The following is a 20,011-nucleotide window of genomic DNA, read 5'->3' as shown; positions in this document are numbered from 1 at the left end:
TCAGATGCCTAACTGACTGAGCAACCAAGTCGCCCCACATTCATGTCATTATTAAAAATTAAAAGTAGGGCGCCTGGGTGGCTCAGACGGTTAAGTGTCTGCCTTCGGCTCAGGTCATAATCCCAGGGTCCTGGGATCGAGCCCCACATTGGGCTCCCTGCTGAGCGGGGAGCCTGCTTCTCCTTCTCCCTCTGCCTATCGCTCCCCCTGCTTGTGCTCTCTCTCTCTCTAATAAAAAAAAAAAAATTAAAAGTAGCCATACAATTTGACCTGGAAATTTCACTTATAGGAATTTATTCCATAGAGATGTATTCTTATATAAGTCCCAAGCTCTGCATTGATAAATTTGGAAGTGTGTGATTTGTGGAAAAATTTGTGCTGGGTGTTCTAAGAGGTGGCAAGCCTCACAGAATTCTTAGCATTATCACAGGGTGGTAAAGACGAATTGTTCCCTCATATCTGTCCCTTTGCCAGTAATGAGACTTCTTCTTGTAAGCTGGACACAGCCTCCTAGAATAAAGACTACATTTCCCAGATTCCCTTGCATCTAGGTGTGGTCATGTGACTAAATTCTGGCCAATGATGGTAGTGATATTTACACTCCTTTTCCTTTTCCTTTTTCCTTCTTCCTATTGGCTGCAATGTGGGCCTGTGGTGCACCATCTCGGGCCACAAGGGTGAAGGCAATACTCTAGGGAGGGTGAAGCAAAAAGATGGAAGGATCTTGAGGTGTCGATGGCAATATGTTTGTTACAGGTGCGTTTCACAGATACACTGTGCATATGTAGTACAGTATGTCTTACATAGAAACAACACGTGTGGCATAGAATATACAGACATGCACGTGTGTATGTGCACACCTGTGTTTATGTATGCACTGTAGGGATGTGTGTCTGTGCATATATAAATACATACATGCGTATGCATACATAGAGAGGAAGGGGGAGGGAGAGAGGGAGGGAGGAAGGTTCGCTTTAAGGAATTGGCTTATGCCACTGTGGACACGCAAGTCCAAAATCTGCAGGCTGGGGACCCGAGGAAGAGCTGCCATCTCAATTCAGATGTGAAGGCCATCAGCTTGTGGAATTCCTTCTTGCTTGGGGGAGATCAGTCTTTTTTTTTTTTTTTTTTAAGAATTTACTCATTTGAGAGAGAGAGAATGAGAGATAGAGAGCACGAGAGGGAAGAGGGTCAGAGGGAGAAGCAGACTCCCCGCTGGGCAGGGAGCCCGATGCGGGACTCGATCCCGGGACTCCAGGATCATGACCTGAGCTGAAGGCAGTCGCCCAGCCAACTGAGCCACCCAGGCGCCCCAGTCGTTTTGTTTTATTCAGGCCTTCAACTGATTGGATGAGGCCCATTACATTAGGGAGAGCAAGCTGCTTTACTTAACAGTCCACTGACTTGAGTGTTAATTTCATCCAAAAATACTTTTTTTTTTAAGATTTTTTTTTATTTACTTACTTGAGAGAATACACACAAGCAGGGGGAGCAACAGAGGAAGAGGGAGAAGCAGGCTCCCCACTGAGGAGGGAGCCTGATGCGAGGCTCGAATCCAGGACCCCAGGACCCCAGGATCATGATCTGAGCCGAAGGCAGGTGCTTAACCTACTGAGCCACCCAGGCGCCCCATCCATAAATGACATAAGTGTATAATGAGTTTTCATATCGCCATATTCTAATTTTAAAACATTTCTATCATCCTTAAAAGAAACCCAGTAGTCCTCAGCCATGGCTCCCCATTCCTCCTCCCCCAACCCGTGTTAACCACTAACCCACTTTCTGTCTCTGTGGATTTGTCTGTTTTGGACGTTTCTTACAAGTTGAATCACGAGGTATATGACCTTTAAGTCGCCTCTCTCACTGAACATCATGTTTTCAAGGTCCAGCCACGTTATAGTGTGTGCCAGTGCTTCCCTCCCCTTTAGGGCATAATAATGTTTCAGTGTGCTGGGCGTGTGGGGGGGCGGGGCACATTTGTTTATTCCTAAACCCCAGGGTCTCCTGCCTTCACCAGTGCGATCGCCCTGGCCCTCTGCTGCCCCCAGTCTGTCGTCCCCGTAGCAGCCACCAGAGGGCACCAGCGAGCACCTGAGGCAGATGCTGCACTCCTCTACCCACAGCCTTCCAGGACTCCCACCTCCCCAGGGGGAAAACCCCAGTACTCCCAGTGGCTGCCAAGGCCCTGCCAGACCCGCCCCATCCCCTCCCTGTCCTTCCCTCCTCCCTCTCTCCCTCTCCCTCACTCTGCTCCAGGCACAGGGCCTCCTCACTGTTTCTTCAACACTCCAGGCATGGTCCTGCCACAGGACCTTTGCACATGCTGTCCCCCTGCCCCCCGGAATGCCCTTCCCTCAGACACCCACACTGCTCTGCCCCTGATTTTCAGGTCTCTGCTCTGCTAAGTCCTTATACATATGAAATCTGTACCACCATCTGACCCCAGTGCTCCCAGCCCCTAATCCTGTTTCAGCTTCCTCCACAGCACTTCTCACCATCTGACATACCATATACTGCATTCATGCCTCTCCCTCCCATGTCCCACTAGAATATAAGCCCCTCCAGGACAGGGATGATGGTTCTGTGTCCCCAGCACCTCAGTCAATGTCTGGTAGACAGGAGGTGCTTACTAGATACATGCAGGATAGATGAATATCATCCACACTCTAAAAATTTAGAGTTATTTATTTATTTATTTATTTATTTACGTTTAGCAATCTCTACCTGAAACGTGGAGCTCGAACTCATGACCTTGAGATCAAGACTCACATGCTCTGCTGACTGAGCCAGCCCCTAGAGCACATTATTTAAAAAAAAAAAAAAAAATGATCGCTGGGGCGCCTGGGTGGCTCAGTCGTTAAGCGTCTGCCTTCCGCTCGGTTCATGATCCCAGGGTCCTGGGATCGAGCCCCACATTGGGCTCCCCGCTCTGCGGGAGGCCTGCTTCTCCCTCCCCCACTCCCCCTGCTTATGTTCCCTCTCTCGCTGTGTCTCTCTCTGTCAAATAAATAAAAAAAAATCTTAAAAAAAAAATGATCGCATAATAGGTTTTTGCTCCATCTCCGCACTGTGAACATTCAGGACCTGATCATTCTTTAAAGTGGGGCTCTGCTGGGCACTGTGGGGTGTCCTAAGCACTGGGGGTGTTGAGCAACATTCCTGGTCCCCACCCACTTGATGCCAGGAACATCCCCATTTGTGACAACTAAAGATGTCTCCAGACACGGCCCAGTGCCCTGTGGGTGACAGAATTGCTTCTGGGTGCTATCTACTGATGCAGGGCAAGGATTATCCACCCCTGTTTACAAATGAGACTCACAGCAAGCACGCTGTATATAGGGTTCTTCTTCACTGGGGTCTCTACTCATATGCTCCCCTATACTCTGGGGGAACCACACATCCCAGGGTCCTGGGACAAGCCTGGCTTACAGTCATCCTGGTACCATGAAATTAACATTCGTTTTGCTTTCAAAATCATCCTGGTTTGCACTTTGGTGGATGGATGCATCCACTGGAGCTGGAATCAGGCACAGTGGATGACTCAGCAATTCCACTCTGAGGCATGTACCCAACAGAAATGCTGTTGGGACATGTGCTAGAATGTTCCATAGCGGCGTTAGTCTTGACTGCCCCAAACTGGAAACAGCCCAAATACCCACCAATAGGGAAAGGGACAAATACGTTGTGCCAGGGTCTCAAAAGGAAAAACAGCATTGAGAGTGGGCCATGCTGCATGATTGAACATATACAAAATTCACAAACAGCACCCCATTAATCTAATATCTTTAGAAGACACGATGGTGGTTTATTTGGGGTGGTAGTGACTGGAAGAGACATAGCGGCATTTCTAGTGTATCTGAGGGCTGGTCACAGTCCGTATTTTAAAGATTTATCTATTTATCTATCTATTTATTTATTTATTTTGAGAGAGAGAGCAAGCATGCTTGGTGGAGGGGAGGGGATGAGAATCTCAGGTAGACCCCCCGCTGAGCCTGCGGAGCTCTATCCCAGGACCCTGAGATCATGACCTGAGCCGAAATCAAGGGTCAGATGCTTAACGCACTGAGCCCCACAGTCTGTATTTTAATCTCCATGTTGGTTACCGTGGTGTGCTTAGTTTCTGAAAGCCATCAGATTTTTTACATTTGATTTATGCCCTTTCTGTATATTGGTTAAACTTCAGTCACAACTTTGCCAACATAAAGTGTTCCCGTTTGGATGATAAATCATAGGGACACCCTTCTCCTAGAGCAGGGGATGGCAAACTGCCACCCCAGGCCCAGATCCACCCTACTGTCTGTTTTTTGTATGCCCCAGGAGCTAAAAGTGGTTTTTACATTTTTCAAAAAAGATTGTTTATTTTGAGAGAGAGAGAGAGTGAGAGCACGTGCACACACAAGAGACAGTGAGTGCATGGGACCAAAGGGTGGGGGAGGGAGGAGGGGAGGAGGGGCAGAGGGAGAGGGAGAAAGCAAACTGTGCTGAGCGTGGAGCCCCACGCCAACACAGTTTCACAACCCTGAGATCATGACCTGAAACCAAGAGTCGGATGCTCAACCGACTGAGCTACCCAGACTACCCACGGGTAACAAATTTTAATAGTCACCTCCTCCTCCAGGCAGCCCTCCCTGATCCTCCCAGGCTAGATCATAGCCCTCTTCTGTTCTGCTTTCTCCTTTGCTTAGTCTCTCTCTCCTTCCAAACCCAATTTGAAAGGTTCAATTTGTGCAAATATTTGATCAACTATTTCCTCCAGCTGGTCAGCTCCCCGAGGGCAGGGAATCTCCCAGGAGATAACCAAGAAACCTAGGAGCTCCTGGTCTGAGGGATGTGAAGAATTCCAGGCAAAAGGGTGGAGCCAGGCTGCGCAGCTGATGGGTGTGTTGGCGGGTGGGGAGGGGTGTGGCCTGGAAATTCCCCAGGCTGGAGGTCGTAGGGGCAGCGAAACCCCTCTGAAGGGGAGAAGCAGGTCTGTGTTTTCCTTAAAGCCTCTGCAGAGTTCAGTGACCCTGGACACCAGCTTTTCCCTGGAGTTGCTGTTCTCGCCACTTAGCTTTGCCAGACTTCCCTAAACCTGTTTGCTTGACCCTCCGTGGGGTGCAATATGTCTCTTCCCTAAGGCTGCTGCGGGCGAATGCAACGCAACACTGGTTTTCTCGGGATTTGAGGGCAACATGGGCCATCTTGCAGAACTACACGCTGAAGAGCTGTTCGCAAGCCGTGCTGGACCCTGGGGCACATGTGAAAATCCGGAATACTGGTCCTGTCTTGGTTTATAAATTTGATGTCTTGGGGCTGCTGGGTGTCTCAGCCGGTTAAACATCTGCCTTTGGCTCAGGTCATGATTCCAGCCCTGCTCTTGGAGTCCCTGCTGAGTGGAGAGTCTGCTTCTCCCTCTCCCTCTGACCCTACCCCCTGCTCATGCTTTCTTGCACTCACTCACTCTCTCTAATAAATAAATAAAATCTTTAAAAAAATGAAAAATAAAAATTTGATGTCTTGTTCATCATGGACGTTTTTGCATTCACTTGGAATTTTTTATTTTATTTTTTATTTTTTTTAAAGATTTTATTTATTTATTTGAGAGAGCGAGAATGAGAGAGAGAGAGCACATGAGAGGGGGGAGGGTCAGAGGGAGAAGCAGACTCCCTGCTGAGCAGGGAGCCCGACGTGGGACTCGACCCGGGGACTCCAGGATCATGACCTGAGCCGAAGGCAGTCGCTTAACCAACTGAGCCACCCAGGCGCCCCTCACTTGGAATTTTTTAAAGCGGTGTTAAAAAAAGGTAGTGTCAAAACATCAACCCGGTGATTGAGGTTTTTTTGTTTTGTTTTGTTTTAGGATGGTTTGCTATGGCTTAATAACAAAACACCACACACTGTGGGGGGCTTAATATTTGTCTTCCAGTTCTGGAGGCCGGAAGTCCTGAGGTCGAGGTATCGGCAGGGCCAGTTCTCCTGAGGCCTCTCTTGTTGGCTTTCAAATGGCCGTGTTCTTGCTGTGTCCTCAACATGGCCTTCACTTTGTGTCCTAATCCGACCAATAGGACTGCTGTCACATTGGATGAGGGCCTGTTGTAGTGACCTCATTACAACATGACCCCATAAAAACCTTATCTCCAAATACAATCAAATTCTGAGGTACCGGGGGTTAGGACTTAAGTATATTATTTTGGGGGGGGGACATAATTCAGCTCATAATAGGAGTAAATCCTTTTTTTTTTAAACAGAAGTAAACTCTTAAGAAGGGAATACTGTACACTAGGTATTATTTTCTTCAAGCATCACAAGAGCCAGCCCCATGATCAAATAGGTTCTGTAATTATGCAATATTTTACATGCAAAATCTGGAGCTCAGAGAGGTTAAGTAACATGCCCAAGGTCACACAGCCAGTAAGGGCAGGACCAGAATTTATTTATTTTTTCAAAAGATTTTATTTATTTGTCAGAGAGAGAGAGAGAGAGAGAGCACAAGCACGGGGAGAGGCAGGCAGAGGGAGAAGCAAACTGGCAAGCAAGGAGCCCAATGCAGGACTGGATCCCAGGACCCTGGGATCATGATCTGAGTCTAAGGCAGACACTTAACCGACTAGCCACCCAGCCGCCCCCAGAACCAGAATTTAAACTCACCATGTCTAGCTTCAGTTAACCAGATCTGAAGCATGTCCAGGTAATGGCCGTGGGGCAGATTTGCTCCCTGATTAAACCATGTTGTCTTTTTTTTTTATTGTGGTAAAATATACATAACATTTATAGTTTCTTAAAAAGATTTTATTTACTTATTTGGCAGAGAGAGACACAGCGAGAGAGGGAACACAAACAGGGGGAGTGGGAGAGGGAGAAGCAGGCTTCCTGCAGAGCAGGGAGCCCGATGCGGGGCTCGATCCCAGGACTCTGGGATCACGACCTGAGCCGAAGGCAGACACTCAACGACTGAGTCACCCAGGCGCCCCATAACATTTATAATTTTAACCATTTTTAAGTATACAGTTTGGTTCACTAGGTATTCACACTTTTTTTTTTTAAAGATTGTAGTTATTTATTTGAGGAAGAGAGCGCGAGCACAAGCAGGGGGAGGGGCAGAGGGAGAGAGAGAATCTCAAGCAGATTCTGTACTGAGTTTGGAGCCGGGCGCTGGGGCTCGATCTCACAACCCTGAGATCATGACCTGAGCTGAAATCAAGAGTCAGACACTTAACCGTCTGAGCCACCCAGGCGCCCCAAGTATTCACACTCTCGTGCAACCACCCCCACCCTCCGTCTCCAGAACGTTCCATCTCCCCACACGGCGACGCTGTCCCCACGAAGCACGGACTCCCCACCCCCTGCCCCAGCCCCGGCTCCCACCCTCTCCTCTCTGTGTGGACGGGACTCCTCTGGGGACCTCCTGGGAGTGGGGTTCTGCGGGATGTGTCCTTCTGTGTCTGGCTCCTCTCACTGAGCCCGGTGTCCTCAGGGTCCATTCACGTCGTGGCAGGTGCAGGACTGTTCGTCCTTCCTAAGGCTGAAGAATCTTCCATTATGTGTATGCACTACTAAACCATGCCTTTCTGAGTCACTTGGTTCTGAATCAGCTGTGACACTTTGATCAAATCACTTAGCTTCTCTGAGCTTCCGTTTTCTCCCCCACAAAGGAGCTTAGCCAAAGCCCAAGGTGTGAAGAGGATTAAGTGAATTAATTGATTGAAAGCGTGGTGGCCGACATCCTATAAGCGCCCAATGAGCATCAAAAGGCAGATCCGAGGGGCATGCAATGGCGGCTGCTGGTCAGCAGGGGCCGCTGCCGTCGCCTCCTGGACATCCCAGCCTCTGGGCTGGCGCATGCGCAGCTGAGCCTCCCTGCAGAGGTGACTTTTTTCTCATGGTTCTTCCCCACCCTTTACCTCGGCCTGTATTTATTACTGCAGACCCTGAGCCAGGCTGTGGCTGCTTTCGCTCTCTGCTGAAGCCCAATTCCTTCCACAGGCTTCTGCTAAACGTGGGTCTGGGGATAGCGCTGGGGACGGGTACCCAGCCAATACCTGGTTCCATCTCTGCAGCTGAGGAACAGAACACCTCTCCATAAAGGGTAACAGTGGATGGAAGGACTTAAATCTCACTATTCTCCTTATTCAATTTACACTAAATTGAATTTTCGTAATAAGCATTCTATTCATTTGAAAGGAAATTGATCCACCTTTTAATGAAAACCTTTGCTTTTCATCAAGAAAATGCCCCAATTTGCAAGGAAGTGCTGGGAAGTGCCTGATATGGAGCTCAGTACACAGTGGGAGCTCAATACACTTAAAGATTAAAATTTATTAAGAATGGGAAACTGGATACCCATATGCTGAAAATGTGTCTTTCAGGGGCCCCTGGGTGGCTCAGTTGGTCAAGCGTCTGCCTTTTCAGCTCAGGTCATGATCTCAGGGTCCTGGGATTGAGCCCTGCAGCAAGTGGAGAGACTGCTTCTCCCTCTTCCTCTGCTGCTCCCCCTGCTTGTGCTCTCTCTTCCCCCACCTCTTTCTGTCAAATAAATAAATAAAATCTTAAAAAAGAAACAACCCAAAAAACCCATGTCCTTCAAATGGCTCATAGATTTGCCTTGTAAAAATTAACATCAAACGTGTCATGAACACAGATATAGGTGTTTAAAGCCCCCAAATTGACCCCCAGTGTAAATGCTATCAGGGCTGGACAGTGCTTTACAACGCAAAATGTGCAAAGCATTTGTGGGAACGAGGAGTGCACAGGCTTAGAGTTCAGATTCCAACTTGCATTGCTTTTTGCAGATGCACATCTCCCCTTCTCCCAGCAGGAGGGGTGGGGCAGGGAGAGCAATGCAGTCCCTCTCCTTCTGACAGCCTGAGTGTAGGGGAAGATTTACCTTAGGGTTTTTTTCTTTTGTGCTAATAAAAATATCATTCATGGATGATACAAGAAAGACGTCCTAAGAGTCTACTGTGTATGAAGCATTGAGCTTTGCTCTTTATAAAGAATAAAAATGCTGAATGGAATGCCAGTTTGTTCCCTCAAGCCAAAGATCTGAGATACAATAGTTGGTTAGGGTCAGATTAGGACACGAATGCAAAATAGACTTGTGAACCTCTGGCTAGAGAGGAAATGAAATAGAAAATGAGATTGCACCTGGAAAGCGCTGAGCCCCGTGCCTGAGACATGGCAAACCATGTCCCTTAAATAAGTGTTGTATTAATAGCAGTGATAGCTAATTAAAATAGCTGACGTGTATTGAGTGCTGTGTCAGGCGCAGAGCTAATCTCTTTGAATGTTTTCAGTTAATCTTACTCTCACCCAGTGAGGTAGTACTGATTACTCCATTTTACAGGTGGAGAAACTGATGCACAGAAAAATCCAAGTACCTAGTGTAAGAACAGGTAGAGTGGGGGAGATAGTAAGGTGTTTTGTTTATTGTTATAGCAACTACAGTTACAGCAAGCAATTCCTGGTACAGTAGATGATCAATCTATCTTTCTGGGATTAATGAGTGATTAATACCTGCTTTCAAAAAAGGTTTTTATTTTGCAATAATTATAAGGCAGATAGTTGCAAAAATGGTACAGAGAGGTCTCGAGGATCCTCACTCCACCTTCCCCCAGTGGTTTCATCTTACATAATAGCAAAACCAGAAAGTTGGCTGTGGTACAATCCACAGACCCTTTTCCCATTGTAAAGTACTTTTCACAGAAGTGTTTGGCATTGTGCAAGAGGATATAGCTGCCACGATTAATATTCTCACCTAAAACGGCGCTTTTCGCCCAACACACCAGAGTATTACATTCCGGAGGCGTGCACCCAGCTCTGGGGTCGACCACCCACCGCCCCCGGGAAATCCCGCAGTCCCACCATCGCCTGAAGGGTTAACAGGAGGATTCCCTCCCTTGCGCCTGCGCGGGGCGTTACTTCTCGCCCCGCCCCCGCAGCGCGGTCAGATGACCCTCCCAACCGGCTTCTGCCTATAAAAGCTCGGGTGCTGACGTCAACGTTCTCTTCCGCCGTCGTCGCCGCCATCCTCGGCGCGACTCGCCTCGCTCGGATCTGCCTGGGAGAATCCGCCGCCATCCGCCACCATGGTGAGCAGCGCCGACCGGCTGGTGGCCTGGGTGGGCGGCGGGGACCCCGCGGGACCGGCGCTCCCGAGTCTGGAGCGCTGGAGCTGCGCGGACCTGGAGGAGACATGGCGGCACCGGCGGGCTCGGGGGTGAGGAAGCGGCCGCCGCCATGTCTGCGCGTCGCGCCGTCCGCCGAGCCTCTGCCCCGCTTCCGGGGGCGCCGGCGCCTCGCGGGACCCCGGGCCGGAGCTGGGGCAGAGGCGGGGCGGGGGGGGGGCGGTTATGATGATGTGGCAGACGCTGTAATGGCGGGCGCCGTGTGGGGAGCGGGGCGAGCGCGAGCCGCCTTATATAACCCGCGGGGCGCGAGCTGGGCTTGGTTTTCTGTCGGCTGCGGTGGGTGGCAGGGGGTGGGCTCGCCGGGGAAAGGCTTCCCCCCTCCCGCCTGCTGCCTTCCCTGCGCGTCTGGACTGCGAACAGCTGACCACAGAGCCCGCAAACGGAGGCTGGCGTCCGTGGGGGCAGCGCGTGCTCCCTGCCCCCGCCGGTGGCCCCGGCTGACCCCCGGGTAGAGGGGTGACCTTGGATTGCACAGACGGCCCTCCCTCGGGGGAAGTCGGGGAGAATCCAGTGGCGGGGATGGGTTTTTTGGGGGGAGCCTCCTCCCCGCCCCCCCCCCCCCCGCAGTCGTGACTGGGCTGGCAAGGCCTCCGACGTGCATGTTCCGTCGGAAATCTGGTGTCACTCCCGGCACTTCGTCCCCAGCCCTCATCTGGGTCGCTGCGTCTCGGTGACAAGTAGAAGCGGGCTTCCCGGAGATGGGACAAGTGGCATTTTTAAGGGGGTGTCTGCCACCGGGTGGAGCGCAGAGGGTGGTTGGGGCTGTCACGGCACGGGCCCGCTCCTGGCTGAGGCCTTGGCAATCTATCGATCCAAGTCCCAAGGCCGCCCGGGCTGCCCTGAGCCTCCCCTCCCGCTGTCCAGGTGAACTTCACAGTAGACCAGATCCGGGCCATCATGGACAAGAAGGCCAACATCCGAAACATGTCCGTCATCGCCCACGTGGACCACGGCAAGTCCACGCTGACGGACTCGCTGGTGTGCAAGGCCGGCATCATCGCCTCTGCCCGCGCTGGGGAGACCCGCTTCACTGACACCCGGAAGGACGAGCAGGAGCGTTGCATCACCATCAAGTCAACGTGAGCAAGCACTGGTGTCCTGGGGAGAGCGGGAATGGAGGTGTTCACCCAGGTCTGGGATGTGTGGGGAAGCGAGACAGCAGGCAGTACCACGTTCCTGGGGCTGCTGGGGAGATGGTTTGAGCACCTTGGGGGGCTGAGTTTTTGAACTGGGAGGAAGAATGAGGTTCAGTCTTGAGAGGGGAAGGTGCAGCCAGCCGGTGAGGAACAGTGATGCTTGGTATTGGGGCCTGGGGAGCTTTGGAGAGGAAGGGGGTTAACCCAGTGGCTTCCCCGTTTCGGGGCTACAAGGTTGTTGGCACCGTGGAGAAGTCGGGGGGTATTGCCGCTGGCATCAGGGTGCTGTCAAATATCCTGACCTGTATGTGGCCCTCCCAGTGACAATTTTCTTGGTTGTAGGTGTTGACAGAGTGAGCACCTGAAGCAGTGATTGTAGCTGCCACTTATTTTTAGTTGGTAGTTTTGTGAGGTTTTTCTGGGTCGTTTGTTTTGAGATTTCAGTTGGGGGTAGTCTGAGGTTTTTAGATTTTATTTTGTCACCTGGTAAATATTTAGAATCAGGTGTGTTGAGCCTGGGAGTAACCAGAACGAGGGGGCTGGACAGATGGGCTCCGAGTTTTGTTTTTTTTTTTTTTTAAGATGTTTATTTGACAGAAACACAGCGAGAGGGAATACAAGCAGGGGGAGTGGGAGAGGGAGAAGCAGGCTTCCCCTTGAGCAGGGAGCCCAATGGAGGGCTCGATCCCAGGACCTGGGATCATGACCTGAGCTGAAGGCAGACACTTAACGACTGAGCCACCCAGGCGTCCCACGAGGAGCTGCTTTTTGCAGCTGGTACTACTAGGGAGGTGGGCCTCCCTGGGTGAGGGCAAAGCTTCTTGGGTGGGTTGGGTTTTGTGTGGGAAGTCTGAATCCTGTTTGAAGGGGGAATAATTAGCAAGGAAAGGAAATAACCTCACTGAGAGGGTTTAAAAAGCAGGAATCTAGGTTTACTGCAGGTGTTACGGGTAAGGCAATGGAGATGTGGCTTCCATCCACCCAACTTGCTCCAATCTTCTCAGGGCTATCTCTCTCTTCTATGAGCTCTCGGAGAACGATTTGAACTTTATCAAGCAGAGCAAGGATGGCTCTGGCTTTCTAATCAACCTCATTGATTCCCCCGGGCACGTGGACTTCTCCTCGGAGGTGACTGCCGCCCTCCGTGTCACCGACGGTGCCTTGGTGGTGGTGGACTGTGTGTCTGGTAAGCAGTAGGTACCCGTACATGTGGTTAGGATCCTGGGGCTGTCTCTCCCTGCCCCCCCCCCCCCCCCCCCCCGCCCACCGCCCCGCACTGATGGAGATGCCTATCCCCAGGTGTGTGCGTGCAGACAGAGACAGTGCTGCGGCAGGCCATTGCTGAGCGGATCAAGCCTGTGCTGATGATGAACAAGATGGACCGGGCTCTGCTGGAGCTGCAGCTGGAGCCTGAGGAGCTCTACCAGACTTTCCAGCGCATCGTGGAGAATGTCAATGTCATCATTTCCACTTATGGGGAGGGCGAGAGTGGACCCATGGGCAACATCATGGTAGGTCATTTGCCTGCTGAGGTTGAGGGTTTTGGCCAGCTTGCTATTTTGCTCCTGTGTTCCCAGAACTTTATTCCGTGTCTCCCTATGGGGAGACTCAATTCTTGCTCATACTGGGAGAGATGTGACCTTTCTTGGTGTTAGGGTGATGGCCCTGGGGACTCTTGGGGACTCTTGGTAATTCTGAAAGCGGGTTTGCCAGGAATGGTGAGGTGACAAGGTTGCTGGGCCGTTTTATTTATTTATTTTTTAAAGGTTTTGTTTATTTGACAGATACTCGGCGAGAGAGGGAACACGGGGAGTGGGAGAGGGAGAAGCAGGCTTCCTGATGCGGGGCTCAATCCCAGGACCCTGGGATCATTACCTGAGCCGAAGGCAGACGCTTAATCATCTGAGCCACCCAGGCGCCCTGAGCTGGGCCATTTTTAAAGCTGGTTTCACTTAGCAGTTTTGGGGGAGCTGCAGGCTAGTGGATGGTTCTGCCCGCTGACAGTGCTTTAGGGGTTAGCGTGTGCGCACCCTGCTGCCAGAGGGAATGGAGCAGAGTTGGGCCTTAAAAATGATGACTAAAATTTCTTCACTTTGACCTGAGGGCTACTGAAGAAATCTGACGTCTGAGGCCCACAGTGCCCAGGGACTTCGTGCTTTTTATTCAACTGTTCGCACTCATAGCATTTTCTCGCCCTTGCAGATCGACCCTGTACTTGGGACTGTCGGCTTTGGGTCTGGACTCCACGGTTGGGCCTTTACCTTGAAGCAGTTTGCAGAGATGTATGTGGCCAAATTTGCTGCCAAGGGCGAGGGCCAGCTGGGGCCTGCTGAGCGGGCCAAGAAAGTGGAGGACATGATGAAGAAGCTGTGGGGTGACCGGTGAGCACTACAAGGGAGGTGCAGGCGCTCTCCGCAGTACTCCTGTGCCTGGGCGGGGATCCACTGGCAAGTGGTGGGGACGGGGCTGGGGACCACCAAACGTCCATAGGCTCTTCCTGCCCAGCATGGTTTCCTCGGCCCATATGGGTCTCCCCTCATTCTCCTACTACCATAGTTGAGTGGGTAAATGCTTCTGTGTCAGGTACTTTGATCCAGCCAACGGCAAATTCAGCAAGTCAGCCACCAGCCCTGATGGCAAGAAGCTACCACGGACGTTCTGCCAGCTCATCTTGGACCCTATTTTCAAGGTGAGCTGACGAGTGCATCGTGGATGTGCATCTGCTGGGCTCTGTCTTTGGGCCTGGTGGCTCCCGGAGGACCTGTCAACCTGATCTCCTGTGGTTAGGCAGAGCTGGGTTGAAAGGTGGGTGCTGGGGGAGGGGGGAGGTAAGAGCGGTGGAGGTTCAGCCTCCAGGGCTCCACTCTGACAAGCTAGCCGCTGAGATTCCTGGGTGCAGGGGAGTGTGCCTCCCTGGCTGGGGGTTTGGTGGTGGGGAGAGGAGGCTAAAGATGGCTTTGCTAGCAAGTTTTAAGTGTGAATTAGAACGTTTGTGGTCTAGGTGTCAGAACAGACTTGTGTTTTGTGACAACCTGTTCCGTTTTTCCCAAGACTTGGTCTGTCGAGGCCCTTAGCGCTCTGCTGTTAAGGGAATTTTGTAGCACTGCCCTAGCTTTGCCCATGGTTTAGGATTGTTGGGGAGGAAGCAGTCACAGGCTTCCCATTACCTTCCCAAACCCACCGTGCTATTTTTGTAACTCGTTAGGTGTTTGACGCTATCATGAATTTTAAGAAAGAGGAGACGGCAAAGCTTATTGAAAAGCTGGATATCAAGCTGGACAGCGAAGACAAAGACAAAGAAGGCAAACCACTTCTAAAGGTGAGTGTGGATGGGCCCTGTGGTGGTGTACTGCTGGCCTTGCCCTCTGGTGCGACAGTGGCTCTCTGTCGGAAGCTTCACCAGTCACAGCCCCATCCGCCAGCGGGCGTTCAGGAGACCTGGGGTGTTGGTCCCCCTGGGAGGAGCAGCTCAGAATCTTAAGTGCATCTTACTATCACTTTGAGCAGGGGGGGTTTGAGGGCCATCGGTCTTGCCTGAGCTTTCCGTCTCCTTCTGTAGGCTGTGATGCGCCGCTGGCTACCAGCTGGGGACGCTTTGTTGCAGATGATCACCATCCATCTGCCTTCTCCTGTGACGGCCCAAAAATACCGCTGTGAGCTCTTGTATGAGGGGCCCCCGGACGACGAGGCAGCGATGGGTATGTGAGGTTCATTTGTGCCCTGGCTCTAGAGTGCTGGGCAGACCCCCAAGAGCGGTCTGCGGCAGTGGTTGGAAGGCGCTTATTGCTAAGTTCTGGGTCACAGTTCTGTAAGGGTGAGCTGCGAAGGAATCACGTGTTCTCTTTTGGGGATTTTTCCTTTTTCAGGCATTAAAAGCTGTGATCCCAAAGGTCCCCTCATGATGTACATTTCCAAAATGGTGCCAACCTCCGACAAAGGTCGGTTCTACGCTTTCGGTCGTGTGTTCTCTGGGCTGGTGTCCACTGGCTTGAAGGTCAGGATCATGGGCCCCAACTACACCCCTGGGAAGAAGGAGGACCTCTACCTGAAACCCATCCAGAGGTAAGGTGCTCAGCAGCTCCTGGGTATGTGCTGGGCTGGTCCGTATACCACCCCACTCCCCACTTCTCCCCCACAGGGAGTGTGGCCCAAAGAGGGTGAAGGGAACTGTTAAGGTGAAGGAGGGACTTGTTTGGATGAGACATGGCCTGAAAGCAGTGGTCCGAGCCCTAGTTTGGACTTGGACACACATGTCCCTAAGCTCGAGGTGCTGGCAGTGATAGTTCTCTCAGGTCCCTAGAGAGCCAGCGGGGACTCCAGAGGGGTTGTGGTAGTGGTAGTGTCTACTCCAGGTGGGGGAAAGACTGACCCTACTCACACACATACCCAGCCTGGCTCCTGGGGGCCCTCAGGTTCCTGTGACACTCCCAATAAGCCCTGAGTTGGGTGTGGAACCCCACAGGGGAAGCAGGAATGAGCAGGTAAATTTCGACTTTGGTGTGTAAGAGCTGGGACTCCTTGTCACAGGAACCTGGGTTGCAAGGTAAAGTCAGGGCCTGAAGCTCTAGGGGTGGGTTCACGCTACCGTTTCAGGCAGGCAGGACAGCCCCAGGTTCCAGAAGGAAGGAGTCTTTTTTTTGGCCATTTGGGGATTTGGTGTGTTAATGCTTGTTCCGTCTCCCCCAGGACAATCCTGATGATGGGCCGTTACGTGGAACCCATTGAAGATGTGCCTTGTGGGAACATTGTGGGTCTGGTGGGCGTGGACCAGTTTCTGGTGAAGACTGGCACCATTACTACCTTTGAGCATGCCCACAACATGCGGGTGATGAAATTCAGCGTGAGCCCTGTCGTCCGGGTCGCTGTGGAGGCCAAGAATCCAGCTGACCTTCCCAAACTAGTGGAGGGTCTGAAACGGCTGGCCAAGTCGGACCCTATGGTGCAGGTGGGTGGTGCCCTGACAGGAGGGAACACTCTGCAGGAGTGGTTAGTTTGTGGTCTATGGGGGGCTTCTAGAGTTGGGGATATTTGGATATTGGAAAGTCCGATGTGTGCTGAGCACACCCTTTTCCTGGCAGAACAGCTGTGCGACAAGGGGGAAGTTCTTGCCCAGAAATCATTCGGTTCTTTTTCATAACGTTAGATTTTTACGGCCTGTTTGTACTGCAGATTGCTTTGGGAGGTAATGCTGAGAACCAGCAAAAAAAAAAAAAAAAAGGCATGTGAGAGCTGTTAGCTGCCTTTTGTGAGCCCTGAGTTACCCCACCTCCCCATTTTTGTGGAGTCTACCTTCTCCAATTGTAGGGAAGCCTGGGGGGAGCCTGCTTTCCACCCATTCCCTAGAATTTCTGGGGATCCCTGAATGTCTTGGGGTCAGTGCGCAGGGTCTAAGTCTTGGCCCCTTGCAGTGCATCATTGAGGAGTCCGGGGAGCACATCATCGCAGGGGCTGGGGAGCTGCACCTGGAGATCTGTCTGAAAGACCTGGAGGAGGACCATGCGTGCATTCCCATCAAGGTGAGGCCTGGCTCCGGGCTCAGATGGCTGGAGGCCTGAGGAGAGACTGCATAGTCAAGGGTTTGCTGTTTTTCTTTATGCATTTGTTGGATAAAATCTGTTACTAGGAAACAGATAAAATGTGCTATCAGGAAACACTTTCCAAATGTGTTCAAAACTTCTGAGGTTGCAGTGTGAAAGGTCTGCTGCTTTGCAGATGCTAAGAAATTTTAACAAGTTTCTGAAAATTGCAGATCGTTTAGGTTTCTGTAGCTAGCCTAAGGTCTGGCTGTTGGGTGCCCTAGTTTTCATCTGCGTTTGCAAGGAGCTGGGCTTGGCATTTGTGTATGATGCTACGCCATGAGTCTGATCAGGAAGACCCTGTAGATGTTTTCTTGGAAAGTCACTGCCTGGCCTGACCTTCACGTTTCCTTTGCAGAAATCTGACCCCGTAGTCTCCTATCGTGAGACTGTCAGTGAGGAATCGAATGTGCTTTGCCTGTCCAAGTCCCCCAACAAGCACAACCGGCTGTACATGAAGGCTCGGCCCTTCCCTGACGGCCTGGCCGAGGACATTGACAAGGGCGAGGTGTCCGCCCGCCAGGAGCTGAAGCAGCGGGCCCGCTATCTGGCCGAGAAGTATGAGTGGGATGTGGCTGAGGCTCGCAAGATCTGGTGCTTTGGGCCCGACGGCACTGGCCCCAACGTCCTCACTGACATCACCAAGGGTGTGCAGTACCTCAACGAGATCAAGGATAGCGTGGTAGCTGGCTTCCAGTGGGCCACCAAAGAGGTGAGGGGACCACTCGGTGTCCAGCTGATGATGGATCAGCTAGCTGTCTGTTTCCAAACAGGCCAGGGAGGCTCACAACCTATTGGGAGATCTTGGGGTCACTTGTACTTGGTTCCCTGTGGGCGCAGTGGGGTTCTGGTCTTGCCTTCTGGGAAGGGAGTCCTAGGGAGGCTGAGCTGGGCAGGATGCAGCAGGTCAGTCTAGGTGGAGACCTGGAGGTGTTGGTGTAGAGCTATGTGATCTGTCCTGGAAGGAGGGGCTGGAGTAGTCGCAGGACATTGATGGTAGTCTCTGGCTCCTTCTGCAGGGGGCTCTGTGTGAAGAGAATATGCGTGGTGTGCGCTTTGATGTCCACGACGTGACCCTGCATGCGGATGCCATCCACCGTGGGGGGGGCCAGATCATCCCCACTGCCCGGCGCTGCCTCTATGCTAGTGTGCTGACTGCCCAGCCTCGGCTTATGGAGCCCATCTACCTTGTGGAGATTCAGGTATGGAGGCTTGGTCCTCTTTTTTTATACTGGTGCTGTTTTGTCCAATAGCTGCTTATAATAGCTATTCTTGCCTGACAGTGTCCAGAACAAGTGGTTGGTGGCATCTACGGTGTCCTGAACAGGAAGCGGGGTCATGTGTTTGAGGAGTCCCAGGTGGCCGGCACCCCCATGTTTGTCGTGAAGGCCTATCTGCCCGTGAACGAGTCCTTTGGTAAGTGCCAGCTCGGTGCCTCCCTCAGACACCCACTGCCTGTGGCTGGTTGGTTCCAGGGCAGAGCCAATCATCTTAACAGGCAAACCTGGTCCAGGATACATCTGGGCTTTGCCTCTAGCAAGGCCTAGACTGGGGTGATGAGAGCCATGGATGGGATCTGCAAAGTGCTGGCCTGGGCCCTGCCCGTTTGGACGGCGGGAGCAGCAGGGTTGTGGAGGACGAATTGGTCCGCTCAATACGCAGATCTCCGAAATGGTGAATTTGTAGGGGAAGAAAACCCTTGGATGTGTAACTTGGTGAAATGTTAAGGTCAAGACCAGCAGAGCAGTGGTTTTGTAGCTTAGGTTCATGCTATGGGTGAGCAGAGAGCGGCCCAGGAATGGCCAGTACGGTTCCCTTAACAAATTTTGGGTTTTGAGCAAGACTTGGGTGAGATACAGGGTTAGGTTTAACATGTGATCTAATTTGAGTTGACCCGGGCTCTGTGATGTGTGTGCATTGTCCTCACCCTCCTCTGAGGCTTGGCCGTGGAAGTAGTGGGAACCACATCTCCTGAGCCTGCTAGTGAGCCCTGTCCCTCTCCACAGGCTTCACCGCTGACCTGAGGTCCAACACTGGCGGCCAGGCCTTTCCCCAGTGCGTTTTTGACCACTGGCAGATCCTGCCCGGGGATCCCTTCGACAACACCAGCCGCCCCAGCCAGGTGGTGGCCGAAACACGCAAGCGCAAAGGCCTGAAGGAAGGCATCCCGGCCCTGGACAACTTCCTGGACAAGTTATAGGCAGCCCTCCCCTGCAGCCCACCTCCCTGGTGGGACTCAGCACAGCCCCTGTACCCGGCTGACGATCGATCACAGCAACAAGCTCTCGCATTCTCCATAACACCTCGAGACTGTCCACGGGGACGCTCCACCTGACAGGTTCTGGGGCCCACTCAGTGCCATCACTCAACGTGAACACTTGATGCCGTTTCTTTCGATATTTATTTCAAGATTTCAGAGGCAACAGAAATGCCCTGGCAACAGGGACTTATTTGGCCGGTGGGGGTGGGGGAGGTGGGATGGGACACTCAACACTTTTTTCCATTTCAGAAACTCAGATGTCCAAAAAAATATATAATGCATTAAGAGGTTTATTTGGGTAAATGGCCCGTAGTGGATTTTCCCCCCACGGGGAAGGAACGAGCGGGTAGGCCTTTCTCTTTGGACAGAAGCTAGAAGGCAGGAAACTTTGTGCGGTGTCACCGTGAGCACCTCCAGCTGTATTAGTGCCATTGGAATAATAAATTTGATATGGTGGTGACTTTGTGTGTCCATGTGACTTCCTTGGTCCAGTCAGGCTGCAGCGGCCTCCCCCGTGCCAGTGTGTCTCCACCACTGGTGATAGCCGTGCAAAAGGTTCAACTTGACCTTGAAGTACCTCCGGATGTCAGGCCCAGGTACGGAGGCCCATGTGGCACACAGGGCTAGTCCATGTGTTGGTGCCTCTTGCGCCTACACTGTGCAGAGGTGGCCACACTGGCCCATGGGGCTGCTAGGTGCTTGAAGTGGGTCCTGTGCAACCAAGGGATTTAATCTGTAACCTTGTTTTTCACTACACTTATGGAGTCTGATGGTGCTGGGGCTTATTGATGGTAGCTGGCTTGGACAACTCTAAATGACTTAACTGTCCAGTGAGGGAAAACCACAAAAGCAAGCCACCTGCCAGGCAAG

The 20,011-nt window shown here is 52.0% G+C and overlaps 1 protein-coding gene and 1 non-coding gene across 2 annotated transcripts; both read left to right on the top strand.

Moving 5' to 3' along the window:
• The first annotated feature begins 9,929 nt into the window (after positions 1–9,929).
• On the top strand, positions 9,930–19,601 carry EEF2 (eukaryotic translation elongation factor 2). The gene is made up of 15 exons (XM_027582925.2): positions 9,930–10,070; positions 11,034–11,248; positions 12,310–12,491; positions 12,605–12,816; positions 13,508–13,686; positions 13,889–13,994; positions 14,511–14,624; positions 14,865–15,003; positions 15,172–15,367; positions 15,992–16,250; positions 16,714–16,821; positions 17,240–17,593; positions 17,901–18,083; positions 18,165–18,297; positions 18,888–19,601. The coding sequence occupies exons 1-15, from the start codon at positions 10,068–10,070 to the stop codon at positions 19,079–19,081; spliced, it is 2,577 nt and encodes an 858-aa protein (XP_027438726.1). The 5' UTR covers positions 9,930–10,067; the 3' UTR covers positions 19,082–19,601.
• LOC113919110 lies at positions 13,372–13,436 on the top strand. Its single transcript, XR_003518838.1, has one exon. It is a non-coding gene; the product is annotated as a small nucleolar RNA SNORD37 (small nucleolar RNA).
• Positions 19,602–20,011: the final 410 nt, after the last annotated feature.

Source organism: Zalophus californianus, chromosome 1, assembly GCF_009762305.2.
Source record: "Zalophus californianus isolate mZalCal1 chromosome 1, mZalCal1.pri.v2, whole genome shotgun sequence".
NCBI classification, from domain to species: Eukaryota; Metazoa; Chordata; class Mammalia; order Carnivora; family Otariidae; genus Zalophus; species Zalophus californianus.
This window is presented reverse-complemented; position numbering and strand designations above follow the sequence as displayed.